General features: G+C 37.5%; 1 protein-coding gene across 2 annotated transcripts in view; it reads right to left on the reverse strand.

Moving 5' to 3' along the window:
* rps6ka3.L (ribosomal protein S6 kinase A3 L homeolog) overlaps nt 1-21,955 on the reverse strand; it is a 71,280-nt gene that overhangs the window by 10,101 nt on the left and 39,224 nt on the right. For both annotated transcript variants that reach the window (NM_001090753.1, XM_018244938.2), the window contains 10 exon segments: nt 320-444; nt 7,744-7,846; nt 7,962-8,026; nt 8,800-8,888; nt 10,837-10,907; nt 11,498-11,640; nt 12,164-12,201; nt 12,693-12,799; nt 16,171-16,250; nt 18,747-18,827. In NM_001090753.1, coding sequence (NP_001084222.1) covers nt 320-444; nt 7,744-7,846; nt 7,962-8,026; nt 8,800-8,888; nt 10,837-10,907; nt 11,498-11,640; nt 12,164-12,201; nt 12,693-12,799; nt 16,171-16,250; nt 18,747-18,827 — 902 coding nt within the window.

Genomic DNA, 21,955 nt, shown 5'->3' on the forward strand with positions numbered 1-21,955 from the left:
ATGTTAATGCACAGTTACATTTTACATCATGAACTTTAAAGAACAGGAACAAAGAAAATAGAACTAAGAATGGTTGAAGAAGAATTATTCAGTCTCCTTTGAGGTCTTTATGTCATTCTGCATGTAGGTTACCAGCACAAAACAAAAGCATGCTTTTTGTTTTTGCATTTCGGCGTTTCACTTTAGTTAATATATGTTCATAAAATATGTCACATATAAGGTAGGAGCAGCTCGTATATATCCATAAATAATAAGTGAATGTGCAACGGCATTGTTGAAGCTACAGTGTATGTATACTCAAAAGAAAAAAAGTGCTTACTGGAACAATAGCATGAACCCCAACCGTTTGCATAGCTTGGTTTTCGTCTTCAGATGAAATGGCAACAAAGCTAAATCCACGGAAGAGCTGGTGTGCGTTGGCACTTGCTGGGATACCAGGAGAATCTAGGTGTTAAAAATACATGTATTATATATTTGGCAAAAAATTATAGTAATTTTACACAAGGCACATAATTGGGCTGAAATAAAGAAGTGATTTAAAATAACGGCTACAAAATCCAGGAAAGACAAACAAATTAGAAAGGATTGTATTATATAGTGTAACAAAAAGAGATAAAGCAGCATTTAGGCAGTATCTTTCATACTTTTTCCATCAAAGATTAACACTATATATATATATATATATATATATATATATATATATATATATATATATATATATATATATATATATATATATATATATATATATATATATATATATATATATATATACACACACACACACACACACACACACATATATGTGTGTGTGTGTAGGTTTTCTAGGCAGACCCCATTTAGGTTATGTTTAGGGCTGTTCATGCACTTAATACATTAATATATATATATATATATATAATATATATCTATCTATCTAGATCTATCTAGATATCTAGATAGATCTATATAGATCTAGATCTATCCAGATCTATCTATATATATATATCTTCTTAACAGGCCCGGACTGAGAATTAAAATAGGCCCTGGCATTTCAAGTACACAGAGGCCCAATCAGCCCCCACCAGCCCACTAAATACTGACTTACTATGGCACCTTATAGCAGCCCCTCTGGCATTTCCCAGAACCAACAGATTGCCAGTCCGGGCCTGCTTATTAAGGGCAGCACCCTGCTTGTATAGCTTGCCTCGGGTGCATGGTAAATAGTTCAGATATTTCACATATACACACACATATTATATACAAGGGTCACAGTAAGGGACTGAAACATTGGAATCACAGTAAGTAATGGTGGCGTAATATCCCACAAAAGAGCAAGTATTGTGTAAAATCTAACCATTCTCTATGTACATTTTCTGAATCAGTATAAATGATTTTCTGTACAAGCGAGGATGTGCAAAACGCAAAGATGGCAAAGTTAACTGTGTAGGAAAGGTTGGGGACAACATAGAAATTCAGCGATTAATTGATTTTAAACTTTTATGGGGTTGGGTGGTGAGAGTGTGAGAAGAACCGACTGTTTCATGGAGGTCTAATGTCAATAGAGGTCTAAAGTCAATAGCAACACTGATGTTTTACTGAGAGAAAAGACAAGGAAAAAAGCCGACACTATTTTGCAGACCGGGGGAGACAGTGAAAGAAATCGGACATATTCCTGAGGGGAATTGTGTATGGAAAAAAAACCAGCGCTAAAAAGCTCGGGGAAAGAAAAGAAATAGTAATATATAGTGTAGTATTTCCTTATTAGGTAGGTGGCACCCCTGTGTATATTGGGAATAAAGAAGTGTCTCTCCACCTGTGCGGTTCAATCACCCCGCAACCATTCACCAGCATATATTGGTTCACCGTCTGTGTCTGACATACAAATATACTCACAGACGTTTTAAATATTCACTCGCATTAAAGATGTTTGCTGTTGGTGTTCCACTCGTTTGGCATCTAAGGACATATGCTTGACATCGTGTAAAACAATTTATTACAATAAATTTAAAAAGTTAAAATTACACTCACAAAGGAATTTTGAGGTATGCACGTATAAAGGTCATTCCAAGGTGTTCCCAGCTCCACCAGGTTTGTTCCGCTGTGTAAAGATGTTAGTTTGCCGGCAGGATCAGCGTGTGGTGTCCGGGCCTCCTTGGATGACGTCACAGCCGACGCGTTTCGTCTCAGACGGACTTTCTCAAGGCTTCAGTAATGTCTCTGCGCAAGTGCGCCTTTTACTTTCTCCGTTGTCTTAGCAACGGCTATGGAATACTTCCTGTTTCAGGATTCGTAACGGTTGTCCTAGCAACCCGTTTCATTTTAAAAAAATCTTTTAAAACATTTTATACAAAGCATTGTCCACTTGTTACAGGCATATATATCACATTTAAAGCTTCCTAAAAAAGATGGCATACTTTGAAGCTTTTTATACTACTCGTCCCCCCTAATAATATACTAGTATATCAAATCTATTTTCTTTTCTTATTAACTAAGGTCACTGTATGGATTTTATTTATTTTTTCATATTTTTACTGTACCCAATCTTGATTTTAATTACAGAAAGGCCCTTAAATTGATGTCTATATTCAGCCCCTTAGGTATATAAGATTCTACTTTATAAATCCATTTACTCTCATTTTGTAATGTTTTTTTCGTTATGTCACCCCCTCTCCATTGATTTTTTATTACCTCTATACCCCAGTACATTAGACCTGTGGGGTTCACCAAAAGGGGCACACAAGCAGGACAAAAACACAAGACAAAATCAACACACAATGGGATATACAACCTAAGTAGTAGAACACTCACTCAAGATGAAGAAAAAGTTTTAAGAAAGGGTCTCACGTTTGCACCAACAAATAAACCAAATAAATTTGAGATGTATATTGACACAGAAAAATTCATTCGAAAAATTATGCTTAAAAAAGCTTTTGCCAAAAATAATTATTCGGAACAAAATCACTTATCCTACACAACTTTAAAAGATGATCCCTTTGTACATACTTCACTAAATAAAAAATCAGAGTATATTCCCCCGAATGATAAAGGAAATTATATAAAAATGTATGAGGAATGTATAAAGAAAGACTTGGAAAAGGTCCAAGAAAACTATAAAGAAAAAAGTACAAAGTACACCCATTCAAACCTTACAAAAAAGGAGAAAGGAGCGTTGAAAACACTAGAAAGTGAAGAAAATCTAATAATAAAAGCTGCAGACAAGGGAGGTGGAATAGTTGTGATGGACAAACAGAAATATCTTGAGATGTGCAAAACTCTAATAGAAGATAAAAAAAACTTATAAAGAATTGAAATCAAATCCCATGGAAGTATTCAATAAAAAATTATATTGTATGCTAGATGAAGCTAGAGAAAAGGAGATACTAAACGGAACTGAATGGAGATATTTAAAGATTGAACATCCAGTGACCCCAGTCTTCTATTGTCTCCCAAAAATTCACAAAGATCCTATAGATCCCCCAGGGAGACCAATTATATCAGGGATAGGGTCACTTACAAGTAACCTATCCCAATATATTGACAGAATGTTACAAAAATATGTAATTTCTCTTCCAGCTTATTTGAGAGACTCAACTGAAGTTAAAAAAAACCTTCAAAACGTACAATGGGAATCTGGAATGTTGATGGCTACACTGGATGTAAAATCTTTATATACCTCAATAAGACACACCCAAGGTATAAAAGCGACAGCACATTTTTTGGAAAGTGATCCGTCAATACCCAATACCCAAAAAGAATTTATACTCAAGGGCATTGAATTCATACTAGAGCACAACTTCTTTTGGTTTCAGGACAAATACTACCTCCAGACCTGTGGGACTGCCATGGGAACAAGGTTCGCGCCAAGTTATGCAAATTTACATCTGGGGTATTGGGAGGAACGAACTATAGTCCCCCTATTGCAGAAAGGTGCGGACCTTGTCCTATGGCGTCGCTATATCGATGATATCGTGCTGGTCTGGAGGGGCCCAGAGCAAACATTAAAAGATCTAGTTAAGTCCCTAAACCAAAATGATTTAAACTTAGAATTTACCCTGTCATACAGTTCACAGAAAATACAATTTCTAGATTTAGAAATATATCAAAAAAACTCTCAGATACAATTCAAAACATACTTTAAAAGTGTAGATGCGAACAATTATGTATTACCGAACAGTAACCATCACCCACAATGGATTAATAGTATCCCCTACAGTCAGATGTGTAGGATAAAGAAAAACTGTAGTGAAGGAAGAGAAATGAACAAACAACTAGATTTTATGAGTAAAAGATTTAAGGAAAGGGGATATAAAGAGAACATTATACAGAAATCAAGAGAGAAAGTAAATAAGATAGAGAGAAATGATCTCCTAAAGGAAAAAGCACCCAAAGGGGAAGACAAAATGGAAATAATATTTTCAACAACCTACAACCCCCTGGCAAGTGAAGTTAAAAAGATTATAAAAAAACATTGGGGTATATTACAATATGATGCCGATTTGGCAAACTCCATCCCAGACCAACCAAAGGTGGTGTTCAAACGTGCCAATAACTTACAACAAAAATTGGTAAAAAACTATTGTGAGACCGAAAAAAACAAAAATAAAACAAAAGACTGTATGTGGGCAGGTTTTTACCCCTGTTCCCTCTGCAAAGCCTGCAAGTATGGTATAAAGAAAAAAACCTTTAATTCAACAGTAAATAAAAGAGAATTTAAAATCGAACATAAGATCAATTGTAGAACAAAAAATTTTATATATTGCCTACAATGCCCATGTGGCCTACAATATATAGGCAAAACAAACAGAGAGCTAAGAGAACGGATTAGGGAACATGTAAATAATATTAAAAAAGGGAAAGAAAACCATAGTGTATCTAAACACTTTAAAGAACAACATAACATGAACCCCACAGGTCTAATGTACTGGGGTATAGAGGTAATAAAAAATCAATGGAGAGGGGGTGACATAACGAAAAAAACATTACAAAATGAGAGTAAATGGATTTATAAAGTAGAATCTTATATACCTAAGGGGCTGAATATAGACATCAATTTAAGGGCCTTTCTGTAATTAAAATCAAGATTGGGTACAGTAAAAATATGAAAAAATAAATAAAATCCATACAGTGACCTTAGTTAATAAGAAAAGAAAATAGATTTGATATACTAGTATATTATTAGGGGGGACGAGTAGTATAAAAAGCTTCAAAGTATGCCATCGTTTTTAGGAAGCTTTAAATGTGATATATATGCCTGTAACAAGTGGACAATGCTTTGTATAAAATGTTTTAAGATTTTTTTAAAATGAAACGGGTTGCTAGGACAACCGTTACGAATCCTGAAACAGGAAGTATTCCATAGCCGTTGCTAAGACAACGGAGAAAGTAAAAGGCGCACTTGCGCAGAGACATTACTGAAGCCTTGAGAAAGTCCGTCTGAGACGAAACGCGTCGGCTGTGACGTCATCCAAGGAGGCCCGGACACCACACGCTGATCCTGCCGGCAAACTAACATCTTTACACAGCGGAACAAACCTGGTGGAGCTGGGAACACCTTGGAATGACCTTTATACGTGCATACCTCAAAATTCCTTTGTGAGTGTAATTTTAACTTTTTAAATTTATTGTAATAAATTGTTTTACACGATGTCAAGCATATGTCCTTAGATGCCAAACGAGTGGAACACCAACAGCAAACATCTTTAATGCGAGTGAATATTTAAAACGTCTGTGAGTATATTTGTATGTCAGACACAGACGGTGAACCAATATATGCTGGTGAATGGTTGCGGGGTGATTGAACCGCACAGGTGGAGAGACACTTCTTTATTCCCAATATACACAGGGGTGCCACCTACCTAATAAGGAAATACTACACTATATATTACTATTTCTTTTCTTTCCCCGAGCTTTTTAGCGCTGGTTTTTTTTCCATACACAATTCTTATCACATATCCGAAGGAGAACGGATCCTTTAACCGGCAGAGGGGCGTGAACTACAGAACTTGGATACCCTTTTTTCGTTGAATATTCCAGAGGGGAACTGGCAGTGCAGAAAGAACTGACATTATTTTACAGCTGAAGAGAGAGAGCATTGATTTGAAAAGAAGAGATAGAGTATGGTAAAAAGTGTGGAGGTGTGAATGAAAAAATCATTTTTTTCATGTGTGAAGTAGGAATTGTATTTGTGAATTTTAACGCAGGCAAATATGTGTAAAATGCAGTAAAATAACAAGCGTCATATTTTCAGCCACATTCTTTCCTGCTACTGGGTTTGTGTAAACCCTGCCTTGGGTAGAAGACTATGGGGATTGTAAAACTAACATTAAAATGCAAAATTTCCCACTTTTTGATGAAAGCTGGCAAGAGCTGTCATGTATGCCTTAAAGGTATAGTTCACAATTAAGATTACTTTAAATATGTTGTAGAATGGGCAATTCTTAGCATGCAGCTGCTGTCCTGCACTTTCCACACCCACTGCCATCTCTCTTTTAAGACATTTCCATCCTACGGCCCTATACTGGTGGGATTTTATCCATGAACACTTCTGTAGGTAACAATAAAAATCCTACCTTTGAAGCTGCAGAATATTATCTGGTCCACCCTTGCACTTAAGGGCCAATAGCCAAATGTTTGTGCATTTCTGCCATCCTATCTGAACTTGTATCTTATCCAAACACTTAGATTGTAATTGCTACATATATATATATGCTATGTTAATAAGGCTTTCTGTATAAAGTTATACAAACATACATGATTACATTTAGAGGTTTAATTGGTATAAAGCAGGGATCTCCAACCTTTTTTTCCCACGAGCCACAGAATTGGGGAGCAACACAAGCATGAAAAAGATCCCTGGGCATGCCAAATAAGAGATGTGATTGGTCATTTGGTAGCCCCTATGTGGACTGGCAGCCTACAGGAGCATCTGTTTGGCAGTACATATGGTTTTTATGCACTAAAACTTGCCTCGAAGTCAGGAATACAAAAATAATCAGCTGCTTTGAGGCCACTGGGAGGAAAATCCAAGGGGTTGGTGAGATACATATTGCTCAAGAGCCACTGTTTGGGGACCACTGCTATAGAGGAATATGGAACTTTTTTGCTCATAAGAAAGGCTGTTTGGTTAAACAACCATCTGAACTGGTCAGTAGCCTCATACAAGCATGTCTAAGTAAGAGACATGGAAGTTCTGGTGGCTGTACCACCAAAAATCCTACATTTTTACATCCCTCTGCAATGCCATCCCTGAATTAATCTGTAGAGAATTCTCCTTTAGTCTCAGAACTCAAAGAATACCTCTTAGAGGACTCAGTCCTGCGACTTATGAGGCAATGCCTCAAAAACCGTATATTGCAGCACTTAGAATGTAAGCTCCGTGGAATAGGAGTTCATCTTGGCTCTTAAAACCTTGTATATAACCTTTAATGTAATTGTACTTTTGCATTTATATACTGTTATTGCTTTGCTAGTGAATATTATATTAATGCAGAGGTTTTCAACGGTAGTGCGAATACCCAGAACACAATTAATATCCAACAGATGTGACTTTATCAAGCTCTGCTTGCTTTGGAGAGGATGCAGTATATCCATTACAAGTTCATTTTTGGAAAACCTTAGTTAGTTAGTTTAAGTATCTATTTCCATTTACACAAAAATGTATGTAAATGCATAAATGTGGTCTGCAAACATGCAGGATATTATGCTTCAGAATACGTACATATGCAGTTACAGGTTCACACAGTAAAGTAAAAAATAAAATACCTTTTGGCGTTTTTGCTGTGAATTCAGGATCAAAATAAAATGTGTCTTCGGGTCCACCAGTGGCTGGTTTAAAAGGTGGCTGAATCTCTCTCCTAAACAATTTCTAACAAAATACAAACAGAAATGATGTCACTAGAATTCTGGGGGTAATAGATTGACTATATATTCTGGGGGTAATAGATTGATTGCATGTGTTAAGGCAGAGGAAAATGTCTTACATTCCAATCAATTGTTACAAAAAAAGGGTGTCTCTTAATCTCTTCAACTCCATCTGGACCAGCACCTTCATAAAAAAAAATAAATAACAATAATTATAAAGAATTGTACTTAGCCAGACATTTTCGTAAGCAGAATAAATGGTTAAAGTACAATGAAAGCATTTTTCATTTTACTTCCTGCATCATTTAACTAGTAGCCTCTTGCTCTCCCAGATCACCAACATTGTTTTTCAAATTACCATTTTTTAAATCCAATAACTATGTCTTGTGCGAAAATTCCTGACGGCTCCCACAGAAGAAAGCATGCTCACGAGTAATACATCTGTGCATGCGACGTATCATAAGAATACCTATTGCGCAGAGCGATGCATTTTGGGTAGCGTTTTTTCTGTACTTCGGATCCTCTAAATGGCTTCGCACTTCAGCGAAATGGCTACACTATTAGCCTGCATTGAAGTACACCTTTACTTAATACAAGTACTCCAAAAATTAACAACTGGACTTGTTTATTTTTGAATTACTTGTATTAGATATACCATGACCTGGATGCAGGCCCGGACTGGCAATCTGTGGGTTCTGGCAAATGCCAGAGGGGCTGCTATAAGGTGCCATAGAAAGTGGGGGCTGTTTGGGCCTCTGTGTGGGCTGATTGGGCCTCTGTGTACCTGAAATGCCAGGGCCTATTTTAATTCTCAGTCCGGACCTGCCTTGATGAATGAAAATCTTCATAGTAATACACCTTTACTTGCACAAAATATCTTCCTTAGGCTTTCCATGTCCCTTAAGGCAAAATACATTAAGCTAAATGAAATGGCAACATTAAATGGACTTCTCTTACCTAGTCTATTAGTAGGATTTCTCTTAAACAGCATGCGCAGAAGACTCTGAGCTTCAGGAGTTAAAAACTGAGGCATCCCGAGTTTGGCTCTATAGATACATATGCAAAAAAAAGAACATGTTATATTAGGAAGTATTTAACATTTTAATATTCATATTAAATATAGAAAAGTAACTTGTAAATTATAACGTATTAATACTGCTTAGTGACATCATCTGGTATCATAAGAAGTGATGTAATTTGTCACATGCCTCACTAAACTTGTGTATTTTAAAGAATAATTTACCCCTGTTGTAAAATATGAGGACCTCCGGTTTTAATGACCTATTTTAAAGCACTTGCCTGTGGCCTGTAAGGTCAGGAAACATCTTGGAAACCAGTAATATTCTTTTATTTTACAATAGGGTACGTTATTCCCTATATTTCACACCCAGGTTGCAGCCTCAAACTACTCAAAACGGGTATCCATATTGATTCTTTAACATTTTAAATCATATAATCATCGATGTCCAACCTCTGAATGTCTACCTGTTATTGAACGGTCTGCACCTCACTAGAGTCAAAAGAAATAGTATTTTAACAACGGAAGAGTTGCAGATTGGACAACCCATCTAATGATGGCGATAAACAGGATAGATGCTAAATTTCCTAACTCCGGAACAGCTTATAGGTCAATGCATGGGGGCAAACCAACAGACTGCACAACCAGTATCTGGCAGGCTTGCAAATTCAGTAATATGAGGACCAAATCAATCTATTAATAAGATCATTGCCCTATATAGGACATAGGCCTCTATGATTATCTAATGGTTGGCCAAATCAGATGACCTCACCATACAAGTGGATCTTTCTTTGAATGAGTAGTGTAAGAAAAAACTTTGAACTTCAGTACAATAACTAATGCATTATCAGTATTTTTACAGCACTATTCCATTCTTTGCATTCTAAAAGCGAAGTCGTGGATGGTTGCCTGCATTTACCAGTATATGCTTGTGCACACACTGTAGATTTGGCACCAAATGCAAACACCCTAAAATTACTTTGATATTCTTCTTAGGGTCTGGCCACACGGGCAGATTGATCTGCCTTCCACAGGCTAAAATGTATATCGCCTGGGGGCAGGCACACAGAGCGCTTTGTTTTCCAAAGTCGCTCGAAGTTTCCTCATGAGGCAATTACCGGCGACTACAGAAAACCAAGCGCTCTGTGTGCCTGCCCCCAGGCGATTTTCATTTTAGCCGGCGGAAAGCAGATCGGGGAGATTAGTCGCCGCGAAGAAGAGATTTGTTGCCTGGCGACTAATCTCCCCGAATCTGTCTGTGTGGCCAGACCCTTAAGCTAATGTCGTACCAGGAAATTTTAGAAATCTACCCTTGAATGGAGTCTTTCCAGGGTACTGCCACGGTAAACATCACGTAACACATTACCCTCTGCTATAGAGCTCTAGCAGCTGTTGGCTGATTTGTATTTTATCGTAAATATGATTGCAGTGTTTGGGTCTGCACAGTGGGACTAATTTCAGAAGTAACATCACAAATTGAAAATATGAAAAGGTTCTAATTATTATTTACTCAGGAGGTGTAACAATGTGAGAAGTGCCTGAAGATGCAGAGATGGACAGGGCTAGGTAGAGGCCATGGGTGCTAATGGTTATTCATGACAGAATGTTCTCTAACATCTAGTTACACCACTGCATTCATTGCAACACAGAGCATTATTTCTTACACCACTGGAGGCTACATATCCCAGTTAACAAATGTTTGTAACGTCACCTGATGTTTGTAACGTCAAAGATATCCTGCAAAAATGTGTTTATCTTTTGAGGCCCCACCACACCCATGGCCAGTATGAGATTGTGGGTGACCTGTGACATCTGCAAAATTGTGGGTCATCTGCAACCCCCCCCTCATGGGCCATCTGTTCCCCTGGGACCAGGCCCCCTCTATCATTATGCCACTGGTAGCCTCTCACAAAGGGACTTTAATTGCAAAGGTACTTGGTCACACCAAAGAAACATTATGGAACTCTTTAACTCACTTCAGAATCATGGTCATGGTTTCTTTTCTGTCCTTTCCTTGAAAGGGTAGGGTACCAGTGAGCATTTCAAACTGTGAATAGAACATAAGAAAACATTGTTAGCTTAATGCTTTTATACAGTTCACAGGTATTTGTCAAGGAAAATCTGTGTACTTTTAAAAATGTTTGTGCTGCAGCAGCATATACGGTTTCACTAATGTGTTCATTACAGTGGATACACGTGAAACGTATATTTAGTATTTTTCTATGAAAACAAATGGAATGCTTTATTACCAGTTGGTTCTATGCTACCTTATTTTGTCGGCGTTTTCTGCTGTGAAACTTTGCATTCTTACATATCAGGAAGATTTTTGCTCACCACAGCAGCTGGGCAGTGAAGCCCCTGGCAAGACTTGAATAAGTTTGGAATACTGGGTTCTATTTTAAACAACTGCGATTTTTCTGATGGACACAAGGTTTTTTTCCTGACTCTGGAAGGAATGGCTACACACCATTCCCTCTGAAATTCTTCCCAACCCACTCACAACAGCTGGGTCACTGGCAGGCAAGGGAAGCGCTTTTCAGTAACAGTCTCAAAACACCAATGAATATATTGCTGCCTCATACTATAAAATGGAGACAATGAAAATCTACAAGTAATACAGCAAAGCAAGAAACCTACCATTAGAACACCAAAAGACCACCAGTCTGCGCTCTGAGTGTGGCCTCGCCGATTTACTACCTCTGGAGCCATGTATTCCACCGTTCCACAGAAAGAATATGCTTTTTTTTCATGGTCTATAGACTCCTTACTAAGGCCAAAATCTGTGAATTATTAGTGGACATTAAAATATTATAACTTAAGTATTTTCAAAACTTACACACGTCTCAGTAACGATGTTTAAAACATCACCTTGAAGTATACTGTAGAGAGCACTATTCTGAGCTGATCTGCAATTGGTCTTTTTTTTATTAATTGTGTTTTTAAAAATATTTCGCTTTTTGTTCAGTAGCTCTACGGTTTGGAATTTCAGCCTCTATCTGGTTGCTAGGGTCAAACTTACCATAACAACAGGTAGTGGCTTGAATGAGAGACGGAATATGAATAGGAGAGGGCCTGAATAGAACGATAATTAATACAAAGTAACAATAAAAATAAAATTGTAGCCTCACAGAGCAATAGTGTTTTTGGCTACCGCATTTGAAAGCTGGAAAGAGTCAGACTCTACAATAAAGGCCAAAATAACGGACCATTCTATAACATACTAGAAGTTAACTTAAAGGTGACCAACCCCATCAAAATATTTTCTACCCAACAATATAAAATATTTGGACACCTTATACTAACCGGTTAATTTAATGTGGCCTTCTTCATCAAGTAATATGCTAGGTAAAAGAAAGAACAGAAAGGGTTAACAAAATTCAATGCATTTAGAATAATTTAAGAACTCTGAGGACAATTGCACTTATGCGGTTTTGTAGTAAAGTTTTTTCCCTCATCACAAAACATTCTAGAAGCAGAACTTAAACTACAACACATTTAAATTCTAGAAGCTGACTTTTCCTCCTAATATTTTTTTTTTTTTTTTTTTTGCTACAGTCAGTTTAAACCATTCCCAGACAAGCAGGCTAATACTGGAACTGACCCACTGCTTCAGATTAAGCAAGTAAGACTGAAGATATTTCTAATAAAACAATATTATAGCGGATGATTCTGTACTACCTATAATCTCATGCAAACAAGTTATTTCTAGCAGAAAAAACAAGGTTTAGCAAGGCAAATTAATTAAAAATACAGCAGCTGTGTATTTATGTACAATTCAGTTATGTAATATATATTAAAAAAAAAAAAAAAAAAAAAGCACACATTCGCCTACTTTTCCGGTTTTAGGTCTCGATAAATGATTCCAAGAGAATGAAGATGGTCTAAGGCTAGTGCCAATTCAGCCAAGTAATATTTCACATCTTCTTCTGTGAACATTACCTAGAATTGTAAAGAAACTTTCATGTGAACATACAGAAGGAATATCTTTAAGAAAAATACACAGACACATACGTTTCTTGTTTTTCTTTTCCCTTCTAGAAAGACAAACATTTAGGGTTTCTGAATCTCCTTGCCACCTACGAAACATATTTTTGTGTTGTTGTGGAAGCTACAAATGGGACATATTGTAATATGCACAGTGTCACCCAACAGCAGCATGCCTGAGCAACCTAGTACAGGTATGGGACCCGTTATCCACAATGTACGGAACTGAGGTTTTCTGGATAAGGGGATAATTTCCGTAATTTGAATCTCCAAACCTTAAGTCAACTAAAAAAATAATTTAAACATTTAATAACCCAATAGGATTGTTGTATCTCCAATAAGGATTAATTTTATCTTAGCTGGGATCAAGTACAAGGTACCGTTCATTAATACAGAGAAAAAGGAAACCATTTTTAATTATTTGAAACATTTGAATTATTTGATTAAAACGGAGTCTACAGGAGACTTGCAACTAGTTTCCATGGCCTTAAAGGAATACGAATACCAGAAGTTAACCTTTTATTTACATAACATTAACATTATCATCTATCATAACATTATCTTTCCATGCTATTTATAATTTTGCCATAAAATCATTGGCCCAATGCTTTTACATTACTAAATCCTAATTTGCATATGCAAATTAGGGCCCGGGGGGAAAACGCATGACTTCATGTCACAAAACAAGGAAGTCGATTTTTTCCCCTTCCCATCCCTAATCTGCATATGCAAATTAGGATTCGGTTCGGTATTTGGCCAAATGTCTCACGAAGGAGGCTTAAACAGCAATGGTCAAAGTCGAATTTTTAAAGTGTCAGCACTGTCGATTTTCAAAATTTTCTACAAATTCGAATTGAATTTGGACTATTCCCTAGTCGAAATACACAAAAGATCCTCGACCTTTGATAAATCTGCCCTTAAGTGTAAACATTACCTCTCTATTACAGATTTCTCCTCCCCACAGAACTATAGTTTAAATCCAAGGGGTGTATGCCTCCTTCAAAGCAATTCATATTAAACTCAAGTCTATCTCGTTATGCCGACCTAGTTATATCCGTGTACTGCAGCTGCCATACTGATCCACACAAATGATCTGATTGCAAATGTCATAAGAATTTAAAGCATGTGCCCTCCTATCAGTATGAACCTCAAATGAGCACAGAGATGCATGGAGATGTGGGGTAATCATCTTTCCATGCACATAACAGCAGACTTTACAGCAGAGCGAATATCTGTTTCTATAAAAATAACATGTAACCGAATCAAATGAAAATCCTATGCAGTTGCTAGGAGATGCTTGTTAAAACACACACTTCACTTTTATTATGAAAAGCAAATCCAAAATAACCCACAATGTAAACATTCCTGTTCATAAACCTGTCAGAGGTACATGCCCCAGACTCATACGCCACTATTTCAGCAGCGGCTTCCATGTTCATGTACAGGAACTTTGATGGTTAAGAACACACAGGATGTTTTGTTGCCCGCACTAAATCGCCTACAGCGTGGGTGACAAAACATCCAAAAATACCTTTGTATTGGAGCAAATCTGCATTATCGCTGTGAAAACAGATTACTCACGTAATTGTGCGAGAAACCATGAGGAGGCTTTTTAGCACAATTGCACAAGGAGAACAGGCAGAACAGCAATGTGTCTTTAACCGTTCCGTGAAGCCAACATTCAGCAATACACTGCACTGAAACTAAAAAGCATTTAAAGGAGAACACAAGCTCAACAAAGAATTCATGTAGACAAGTTACACCTTATGTTTTGTGCTTCTGCACCAGCCCAAGGAAACGACTGCCCTTTATCAACATAGAATTGTGCCTTTAAATATGCCAATTGTCTGCTGCTGAGCCACAGTCCGTTTTGTGAGGTTAAGGATAAATCCTCAATAAACAGAATATGCAACACATACATTATTACAGATGTACAATGCATGGCTGCATAAAACCTGTGAACATGTCATACTTAACCTATTTTTCTGAAATTTAAATTTGTAAAATTGACTGTGTCAAATATGGTGAGCTGTTTTAAAGGAATTGTTCAGTATAAAAATAAAAACTGGGTAAATAGATAGGCTGTGCAAAATAAAAAAATGTTTCTAATATAGTTAGCCAAAAATGTAATGTATAAAGGCTGGAGTGACTGGATGTCTAACATAATAGCCAGAACACTACTTCCTGCTTTGCAGCTCTCTTAGTTTCCACTGTTACCAGGCAGTAACCAATCAGTGACTTGGGGGTCGGGGCACATTGGTCAAAACGGTTTGCTTTTGAATCTGAGCTGAATGCTGAGGATCAATTGCAATCTCACTGAACAGATATGTCCCATGTGGCCCCCCTTATAGTCACTGACTAACTCAGAGTTAGAGAGCTGAAAATCAGGAAGTAGTGTTCCGTTCTGTTATGTTAGACATCCAGTCACTCCAACCTTATACATTACATTTTGCCTAACTAACTATATTAGAAACATTTTTTATTTTGCACAGCCCATCTATTTACTCAGTTTTTATTTTTACACTGAACTGTTCCTTTAAAGGAATGGATCATTACTGTTCAGTGGCGCAACTACCGGGGGAGCAGGGGATGCGAGCGGACCAGGGCCCGCACCCGCTCAGGGCCCCCGGCAGTGCCGCTGGGCGGCGCATATTCCCGGCCAGTTTCCGGGTGTACGGAGGGGGTTCGGGGGCCCAGCTGAGCGTCCTGCGCCAGGGCCTGCCCCCCTCTAGTTACGCTTCTGTTACTGTCCTGCTGAACCTGATGCAATATGTGCAGCGTTTTTAGCTTTATTGGTCTTTTAGGATTCAGCTTATTTTTGCTTTTAAGGTTTTTAAAGTTTTGCTTTTTTAAAGTCAAAAATTAAAAAAAAAACTTCAAATTGAAAAAAACCTACTTTTTTGAGTTAAAAAAAAAACACGTTTTTTTTTCCCCAATATTCATGATACACTGTTAATAGCTTGAATCAGAAAATACACCTAAAAACCTATAGAGGTCATGTAAAAGTTAATGACAAAGGTCCCTTGAACCATTTGAAGATGTTAATAGCCTTCATGATGTTTGAGGTTTTTTTCTGTGGGTTTTGCTCAAATACAATTAATTTGAGCCAATAACACAATGAATTTTGAGTTTTCGGGCTGTTAACCCCCTAACTCACCAATTTGAGTTTTTTTATACATTTGAGTATTTTCTTAAATTAGAAACCATTCGAGTTGTGAGTTCATTCGAGGTCTAAAAAAGCTCACATAACTGAATACAAGAAAGAATACAATTTGTTTCTGAACTGTGATTGAACAGCTGTCAAACGGGAATCTGAAAACAATTACCTCTTTGGATAAGCGTGTAAACAAATCTCCACCCCTGAGAAAATCCAAAATTAGGTACAGCTTGCCCTCTGTTTGGAAAGCTTTAAAGAAAAAAAGCACATGGAAAAGGTTCAAAGCACTACAAATTTCAAATCTAATTTGAGTTAATAGCTGAAAAAAAAAAAAAAGAAATTGAAAGGATCAAGTTACTAATGTCTTTTTAACTGGACGCAAACCCAAAAATAAAACACTGCCTAATGAAAAACTGCATTAAAGCAATTTTCCAATTACATTTTGTATGACAGGAAATCAAACCGAAAGCAGTATCTCTCTGTCCCTTTCTGTTCTCTGCCCTGGTGCTTCCAATGTTGTTGTAGCTGAAGGCAGAGGATTAACAGACCTGTGAAGTATCAGGCAAGGCTGACTTCTGCTAGACGGTTTCAAGAGACAATCTGAACTTGCAAATGGCTTTAAAACCACTGGAAATTGTTAAATGTATACTGGCTATTTTGAATTTCTATTAGTCTGCAAAATATTTTTGCATCTACATCCCCATTTCAGTTAAGTATGATGCAATTCGTGAAATTGCAAAGCCATTTTGCAATTAGTCTTACTGGATACTATTATGGAAAAACATTTTTTTTTTTTTTCAAAATTGCATCAGTTAATAGTGCAGCTCCAGCAGAATTCAAAAGAGCAAACAGAATTTTTTTATATTCAGTTTTATATATTGTCAGTTTCCCAGCTGCCCCCAGTCATGTGACGTGTGCTCTGATAAACTTCAGCCACTCTTTACTGCTGCACTGCAAGTTGGAGTGATATCACCACCTCCCTTCCACCCCCCCAGCAGCCTAACAACAGAACAATGGGAAGGTAACCAGATAGCAGCTCCCTAACACAAGATAACTGCTCCCTGGTAGATCTAAGAACAGAATTCAATAGTAAAATTCAAGTCCCACTGAGACTGATTCAGTTACATTAAGTAGGAGAAATAACAGCCTGCCAGAAAGCAGTTCCATCCTAAAGTGCTTGCACAAGTCACATGACTGGTGCAGCTGGGAAACTGACAATATGTCTAGCCCCATGTCAGATTTAAAAATTGAATTTAAAAATCTATTTGCTCTTTTGAGAAATGGATTTTAGTGCAGAAGTCTGCTGGAGCAGCACTATTAGCTAATGTGTTTTGAAAAAAACATGTTTTCCCACGACAGTATCCCTTTTCACTTGGGGGTGGGGTTTGACTTATTTCATTTTTTTGTTCATCGACTCTACAGAGATGATTTTCAGTAGATACTAGGTTGCTATGATCCAATATACCCTAGCAACCAGGCAGTGGTTTGAACAAGACTAAAAGGGTGAACAGGAGAAGGCCTGAACAGACAGAAACGTAGCAAAAAGCAACAAACCCATTGTAGCCTCACAGATAAACAATAGTTTATTGGAGGCAGGGGTCGTTGACCCTTAATTTAAAAAGCTGGAAAATAGAAAAATAATCTAAAACAAACAAAAAATGAACTGAAATGTTGCTAAGAATACACTATTCTCTTTCCATAACATAATAGGGTGCCCTAACCCTTTAATGGCAGACTTTGTACTGCAGACACTTCCAAAAATGCATTCAGTGGTGATTTCCCTTAGATAAACATTGATGCATAAACAACTGAAGACAATTTTACACTCTTCTAAGATTAGCAAACTTATTCATGTGTGTTTACATTTTTTTTTTTTTTAAACTTTAAAGGGATCCTGTCGTCAGAAAACATGTTTTTTTCAAAATGCATCAGTTAATCGTGCTACTCCAGCAGAATTCTGCACGGAAATCCATTTCTCAAAAGAGCAAACAGATTTTTTTATATTCAATTTTGAAATCTGACATGGGGCTAGACATTTTGTCAATTTCCCAGCTGCCCCTGGTCATGTGACTTGTGCCTGCACTTTAGGAGAGAAATGCTTTCTGGCAGGCTGCTTTTTTTCCTTCTCAATGTAACTGAATGTGTCTCAGTGGGACATGGGTTTTTACTATTGAGTGTTGTTCTCAGATCTACCAGGCAGCTGTTATCTTGTGTTAGGGAGCTGTTATCTGGTTACCTTCCCAATGTTCTTTTGTTTGGCTGCTGGGGGAGAAAGGGAGGGAGGTGATATCACTCCAACTTGCAGTACAGCAGTAAAGAGTGATTGAAGTTTATCAGAGCACAAGTCACATGACTTGGGACAGCTGGGAAATTGACAATATGTCTAGCCCCATGTCAGATTTCAAAATTGAATATAAAAAAAAATCTGTTTGCTCTTTTGAGAAATGGATTTTAGTGCAGCATTCTGCTGGAGCAGCACTATTAACTGATTCATTTTGAAAAAATTTTTTTTCCCATGACAGTATCCCTTTAAGTGTTAAGAGAAATAAAAACCTTTTTAGTCCTATTTAGACAGCTACACATGTTGTGTTAAGCTACAGAATGAACACTTGATCTTTTCGGTGCCACTGCTCAGATGAATTGTACTGAGAGCAAAGTTCTGTGCAAGCAGAGAAATCTCAGAGCAGGATGTGACATTTCAGCAGCTGGTGCTATTCCGTCTCTAGTCAGAATTCTATTACTCACCATAGTGCAATTTCACAATAAACGGATGATTAACTTCCACCAAAATATCACGCTCCATTTTTGTTCTGACACGATCTCGGACTGTTGTTTGGAAGAAGAGCAATAAAGAGAAAGAAAATAATCATTAAGACTCATTACCAGATTAGGAAGGATTATATGGCGCTCCTATCACATACATGCAGCAAAAACACCAATGGCTATGCAAAATTAGTTTTGTGAAGCACCAAACGCACATTTTCGCCATCTAAAACCTGCCGAATTACTGTTTAAGTCAATGGGAGAGGTCTAGGGATCAATTTGGAGATGTTTGCAGCGTTCCTGACATTCGAGTTTTTTTCAGGCGAAAAAACTCAAATCGTGTTTGATCGAATTCGAATTTAATTCAATTTGAATTTTCGGGTTGTTTAAATTCATCCGAGTATAAAAAATTTGATTTTATTAAAAAATTTCGACTAGTCCAGTGCATGGGAGTTTTAGAAAAAAACTCACATGAATTCAAAATTCGACCCTAGACAAATGTGCTTCAGGATATCGTATTGGGTTGTAACGATTTCACCTTTAAGGATCGGCTTTATCTCAAGTTACGTGTATCCACTATGGGGTTCAATGTCGCCCTATCATATGCCAATGCCTTTTTGACTAGGCTTGAAGAACTGTACATATTTTGTCATATAGACTGCACCACGTGTTGTCTGGCGTGGTGGAGATATCTTTGTACAAGTATATGGTCATCCGGAAACCGTTATCCAGAAAGCTCTGAATTACGGAAAGGCCATCTCCCATAGGCTCAATTTTATCCAAATAATCCCAATTTTTAAAAATGATTTCCTTTTTCACTATAATAATAAAAAACAGTTCTTTGTACTTGATCCCAGCTAAAATAAAATTAATCCTTATTGAACGCAAAACCAGCCTATTGGGTTTATTTAATGTTTACATGATTTTCTAGTAGACTTAGAGGGATACTGGGAAAAAAAAAATTTTTTCAAAATGAATCAGTTAATAGTGCTGCTCCAGCAGAATTCTGCACTTAAATCCATTTCCCAAAAGAGCAAACAGATTTTTTTATATTCAATTTTAAAATCTGACATGGGGCTAGACATTTTGTCAATTTCCCAGCTGCCCCCAGTCATGTGACTTGAGCCTGCACTTTAGGAGAGAAATGCTTTCTGGCAGGCTGCTGTTTTTCCTTCTCAATGTAACTGAATGTGTCTCAGTGGTACATGGGATTTTACTATTGAGTGCTGTTCTTAGATCTACCAGGCAGCTGTTATCTTGTGTTAGGGAGCGGCTATCTGGTTACCTTCCCATAGTTCTTTTGTTTGGCTGCTGGGGGGAAAAAGGGAGGGGGTGATATCACTCTAATTTGCAGTACAGCAGTAAAGAGTGATTGAAGTTTATCAGAGCACAAGTCACATGATTTGGGGCAGCTGGGAAATTGACAATATGTCTAGCCCCATGTCAGATTTCAAAATTGAATATAAAAAAATCTGTTTGCTCTTTTGAGAAATGGATTTCAGTGCAGAATTCTGCTGGAGCAGCACTATTAACTGATTCATTTTGAAAAAAATGTTTTTTTCCCATGACAGTATCCCTTTAAGGTATGAAGATCCAAATTACAGAAAGATCCATTATCTGGCAACCCCCAGGTCCTGAGCATTCTGGATAACAGGTCCCATGCCTGTACTATGGCGGGGTGATGCTGGTTCCCTACAGCGATTCCACAAGATACTAAATGAGATGCACCTTTATGTACACCTTTCTATTCGTATACTCTTTGTAACAGTGTCCTGATTATAGTGAATCCATTGCATATCCCTCAATTAAGGAATTCAAATTGCCACCACTTATCGGTCACGTTGTCCAATTTTAAAGTAAGACCTAAGGAAATTATTACCTTCTTGGGTACAAAATTGAAAGGATTGAAAAATTGTGTGGAAATAAATACTGAATAGCAGGTATTCTGCGTTTCGATGATTCTTGATTTACCAATTTGTTATGTTGAAGTTAATCCTGTGGTTGCCAGTGACCGAGCACCAGTGTGAATCAAGAATATCCAACTATTTCTGGGTGATTGTGTGTTACCTCTAAATGTGAAAATTGAAAAGTATGCATCCCTGTCTGGAGTGCACACAGTGCCCCTATGTACTGAAGGGGAAGGAGTTTGTCCATCCCCATAAAGGACTGAGGGTGCATTTATGGGGTTACTACACTTGTATTTCTAAATTTGTGATCTATGTCTTGACATGTCCTTGTGGTCTCATCTAAATGGGTGAGACCACACAGATGGTCAAATCACAACACAGATCAGCTATCAATTTGGCCAATGCCACTTAACGAGTTTCAAAGCATTTTGCGGAGAAAGGCCATACCTCTTATTAGCTTTAATTTATGGTATTTGAGGGTAAGGACACACGAGCAGAATCGGGGAGAATTGTCGCCCCGACGACAAATCTCCTCTTCTTCGAGGCGACAATCTCCCTGAACTGCCTTCCCCTCGGCTATAATGAAAAATCTCCATCGAGTCGCTTCATTATCCGAAGTTGCCTCACGAGGAAACTTCGGACGACTTCGGAAAACGAAGCGCCGCGAGTGCCGTCCCGCTTGGGATTTTTCATTATAGTCAGCGGGAAGGCAGTTACTGGGAGATTCTCGCCCCGAAGAAGAGGCAATTAATCTCCCCGATCCTGCCCGTGTGCCCTTGCCCTTAAGGGAGGTAAAAGAGGACTGAAATGTAAAAAGAGGGAGGTTTGGTGGATCAATAAACAAGTTTTTATATCTAATGGGTCGAAATGGAGTATGATATATATATATATATATATATATATATACACATACATATATATATATATATATATATATATATATATATATATACATACACACACACATACACACACATACACACACACACATACACACACATACACACACATACACACACATACACACACATACACACACATACACACACATACACACACATACACACACATACACACACATACACACACATACACACACTGTTTTTATTCTTGGATATTGTTACTTTTGGATATATTGGAGTGTATACATTGCTATTTAAAACTACTGATAATCGTCATGAGCATTGTTCCGACGTCACTTCCTGAGTATCCCTTTAAAACAGTCTGTTGGTTCAGTTGCATTTGTTAAGGCTTGATAAAGGCCACATTATATGCCCAAAATGT

The sequence above is a fragment of the Xenopus laevis genome, chromosome 2L, assembly GCF_017654675.1.
Source record: "Xenopus laevis strain J_2021 chromosome 2L, Xenopus_laevis_v10.1, whole genome shotgun sequence".
Taxonomy (NCBI): Eukaryota; Metazoa; Chordata; class Amphibia; order Anura; family Pipidae; genus Xenopus; species Xenopus laevis.